Raw genomic sequence first — 3,415 nt, 5'->3', positions numbered from 1 at the left:
AATCTGCCAACTCATGTAACAGCTCATCACGATTTGTTTTTTTAAATTGAAAATGTAACGTGTGTGTGTGCATATGAATATTCACACGTATTCACAAATTTCACTTAAGCTTCCCTCTCAAGGGCACTTCAGTCATTGTGATGGCGGAGAAAGTGAAAGGTGGAGGAGGAGGGTCCACTTCATTCATGTGAATTCATTAAGGCTTAGGAGTTGGGTTGTTTTACTAAAGCTGGAGTCACAGTGGTGCAAACAGATCTGATTTGTGACACCAATAAGATGGTTTCCTATCAGACTGATTTCCTTTCCTGTTCAAACATCCATGAAAGGCCTGCTTTCTCAGAAACCAGTTTCTCTGTGCTATATTGTCTTTATCTGATGAACATTATTCCTGTTTGGATCCAGGGGCCACATGCAGATCTACACTGTATTAAGGGTGTTTGTGAATTTTGCAGGCTGAAAGCTTTTCTGATCATGTTATATTCTGCAGGACAGCTGGGCAATTTCGATATTTGTATCGGTTTTGCAGCAATGAGACACACGTTTCTGGATTTTTGTTCCGGAGAATACTGAGATTTATGAATGGAAACTGTGCGGACGCCGAGAGATGTCCGTTATTTGGCCCACCGATGCTTATTCCGCAAAATTGCACAATGCAGGGTGCCTGAGGGGTTCAAACTTGGCAGTAGTATCAGCGTGTGTGTTCACTGCATGGGGCTTCTGGATACAAATGAAGTGAAAAGCAGGCATATTTGGGTTGTGTAGTATAGACAGTATAAGAGTATAGAAATAACTTAAGATAGAAGAAATGAAAAGCAGAAAAATAAGTTTTAGTTTGTGTTATTTTTATTGTATTTTACGATTTTGTTTGACTTCTTTGAAAAAAAATGACAGTGACAATAAATATACATTCACTATAAAAAACAAAACAGTTCAGATCGCAACAAAACATTCAAGTGTACTTAGCCATTATAAAATCTACGATAAGATGTAAACAAGACCCCAACATTGAGCCAAGAGTCTCTTTTCTCTCCCCTCTGACATCTGTAAAAGGCATGACGTCAACAAAACACATTTCACGCATCAATGCGCGAGTCTCACAAGGTATGAAGCCACGTCACACATTGGGCTCTGATTGACAGAACAAGCTTACATTCTCACATGTCGCGTGGGCAATGTTGTTTTTTTGTTTTGTTTTTTTCTGTTTTTGGCAGTTTTAGCGGACTCGCGTGTCCAGTCAGTGTCCTTGGAAACAGCGCTGCGCCAGAGCGCGCGGCGGCCTCGGCGACTCCACACCGCCTGTGTCAGTTTGAGCGCAGCCGGCAGCAGAGGTCGCCTCTCAAGCTGACGCACCAGGCTCCGTCTACTTTCAAAGATTTGTTTTGAGTTTGCGCCTCGCAGCCTGCCTAACTGATCACACACCGCTCTTTGTCTTTGCCCTGGCCGCCTCCTATGGCCTTCTCCTTAATGTACATGAGGTCGCTGTGCACGCTGGGTCTCCGGGCGCACGGAGTAACGATACCATACGCCTCCCCAATGTCCTTCATCTTCTTGTTTTTCAGAGACTTTCTGTGAAGCATGTCGCAGTACTGCACGGATACCTTTCGGTGAAGGTCGGGGCTCATTTCGTGAGGTAGTTTGGCCAAGGTAAACAGAGTCTGAAACATCTTATCCACGTTCTCGTTGCGCTTGGCGGAGATCTCGAAGTACGCGCACTTCTCGTCCCCGGCCACCAGCTGCTCGATCTCCTCCTGCTGCACCTCCCGGTGAAACCCTCTGTCGCCCTTGTTCCCGCAGATGACCAGAGGCACATCGATGTTCTCTTTGATCTTGTTTTTCAGGCACGACTTGGTCTCGAAGATCTGCCGCTTGAGCCGCTGCACCTCCTGGAAGGAGTCTCGGTTGTCAAGGCTGAAGACGAGGATGAACACGTCACCTGGAGGGAGAGAAGGATGCTTTGGTTAACTTGGCTTGCTTTCGACGCATGCAAACTGTTAGACATGCAACCTGTGTGTTTTCTAACCCTACAGTAGCCTATAAAATGCACTGGTGCATCCTGCAGCCATGCGCTCAAGGCGCACGGCGCGCACAGTTTGTGCAGCATTCAAAGTGCACTTTTACACGATCGTCATTGCTTTCTGGTTCTCTATAACTATTCTTCTTGCAAAAACAGAAAGACACATCTGTTGATAAGTACCTGTCAGTATGGACAGTCTCCTCATGGCGGGGAAAGGGTGGTTCCCTGATGTATCCAGTATGTCTAGCTGGTAAACGTCTCCCTTGATGCTGTACAGTTTCCTGTGGAAGTCCTCGATGGTCGGCGTGTACTGCTCGTCGAACCTCCCGTTCAGGAACCGGGACACGATGGCCGTTTTCCCAACTTTGGTGGATCCCAAAATCACCATCCTGTAGCAGTTCTTTGCTGGGATGTCAAAATCGCTATCGGAGGGCGACATTTTCTTAATCATGGTTATACCCGGGTTCGTGCACTGTGCGTGCGTAAAAGGCGGATGAGAAGCCTTCGGTAAGTGCAGATGCTGTAGCTTGCTTTGCTGTGCGTTTCTGTCTGAAGTCCGGACTGGAGCCGTGTATTTAAGCGCACGGCGGACCCCTCCTCCCGTCGACGTCACAGCTCAGGGCGCTCCATTGAGCGCTGGGAAAAGCGGACCAAACGCTCACTGGTGCGTCAGTCTGTCATTTCTAATGAAGACGGGAGCGCTGGGAAACAGCAACAGACAGACCCTCCGAAAACTAGTACAATGTATAATATTAAGGCGATGGGGCAGGGCAACTGACGCGGGGGCGTAACAGCAAAATAAGAACTTACACGGAACAGTACCAAGTTAATTAGTGACGTTTCTTCCGGCATTTAACCCGGGTTGGTACACTCTGTTGCAAGGGTGAACCTTGGACATTTTCCTAAAATATTAAACCTGGACAGCGGATGTGAGTTTTGTCTAGACCCAGCAAATATGTTGCTAGACAGTTCTACTCATCAAGTGGCCTTAAAAGTGCAGTTTATTTTTTATTTTTAGTTAACAACAAGCAGCACTGAACCCTGTTTTCAGTTTATTCTCATGCTTGCAAAAGGAAAAAAAATATGCAAAGTAATACACTGAACACATCTTTGCACTTCAAGATTAGGCTACAGTTGTTTAGGTGAGTTAGTATTATTGTACACAGTCACATTCATTTATTTATTCATTCATATCCACAGTAACTGCTGCAGCTACCTATTCATGACACCAGGCAGAAGGAGCCTGTAGCAGCCTTCTGTGCAATGGCTGAGGATTGAGATGCTGCAGTTACCAAAGTAACCAAAAGGGGTCACTCATGGTACAATTTTATCCAAATGAATCCATGACTTAAATGAGGGAAAAAAACTCATAACTGAGTAGCTTTGTGTGTGTGTGTGTGT

At 45.8% G+C, this 3,415-nt stretch overlaps 1 protein-coding gene across 1 annotated transcript; it reads right to left on the bottom strand.

Moving 5' to 3' along the window:
* Positions 1-821: 821 nt before the first annotated feature.
* On the bottom strand, positions 822-2,657 carry LOC122867995 (dexamethasone-induced Ras-related protein 1-like). Its single transcript, XM_044179495.1, has 2 exons — positions 2,195-2,657; positions 822-1,933 (listed from the first exon to the last, which is right to left on the bottom strand). The coding sequence occupies exons 1-2, from the start codon at positions 2,463-2,465 to the stop codon at positions 1,404-1,406; spliced, it is 801 nt and encodes a 266-aa protein (XP_044035430.1). The 5' UTR covers positions 2,466-2,657; the 3' UTR covers positions 822-1,403.
* Between the last annotated feature and the right edge of the window lie 758 nt (positions 2,658-3,415).

This window comes from Siniperca chuatsi, linkage group LG20 (assembly GCF_020085105.1).
Source record: "Siniperca chuatsi isolate FFG_IHB_CAS linkage group LG20, ASM2008510v1, whole genome shotgun sequence".
NCBI lineage: Eukaryota > Metazoa > Chordata > Actinopteri > Centrarchiformes > Sinipercidae > Siniperca > Siniperca chuatsi.
Note: the sequence above shows the minus strand (reverse complement) of the source record. Positions and strands in the feature narration are given on the sequence as shown.

Bases quoted from the DNA above. Each gene is read 5' to 3' on its own strand.
- LOC122867995 (XM_044179495.1), bottom strand. From the start codon at position 2,465: ATGATTAAGAAAATGTCGCCCTCCGATAGCGATTTTGACATCCCAGCA. The intron at 1,934-2,194 runs GTACTTATCAAC...CTCTCCCTCCAG, and splicing joins GAGACTGTCCATACTGACAG to GTGACGTGTTCATCCTCGTC.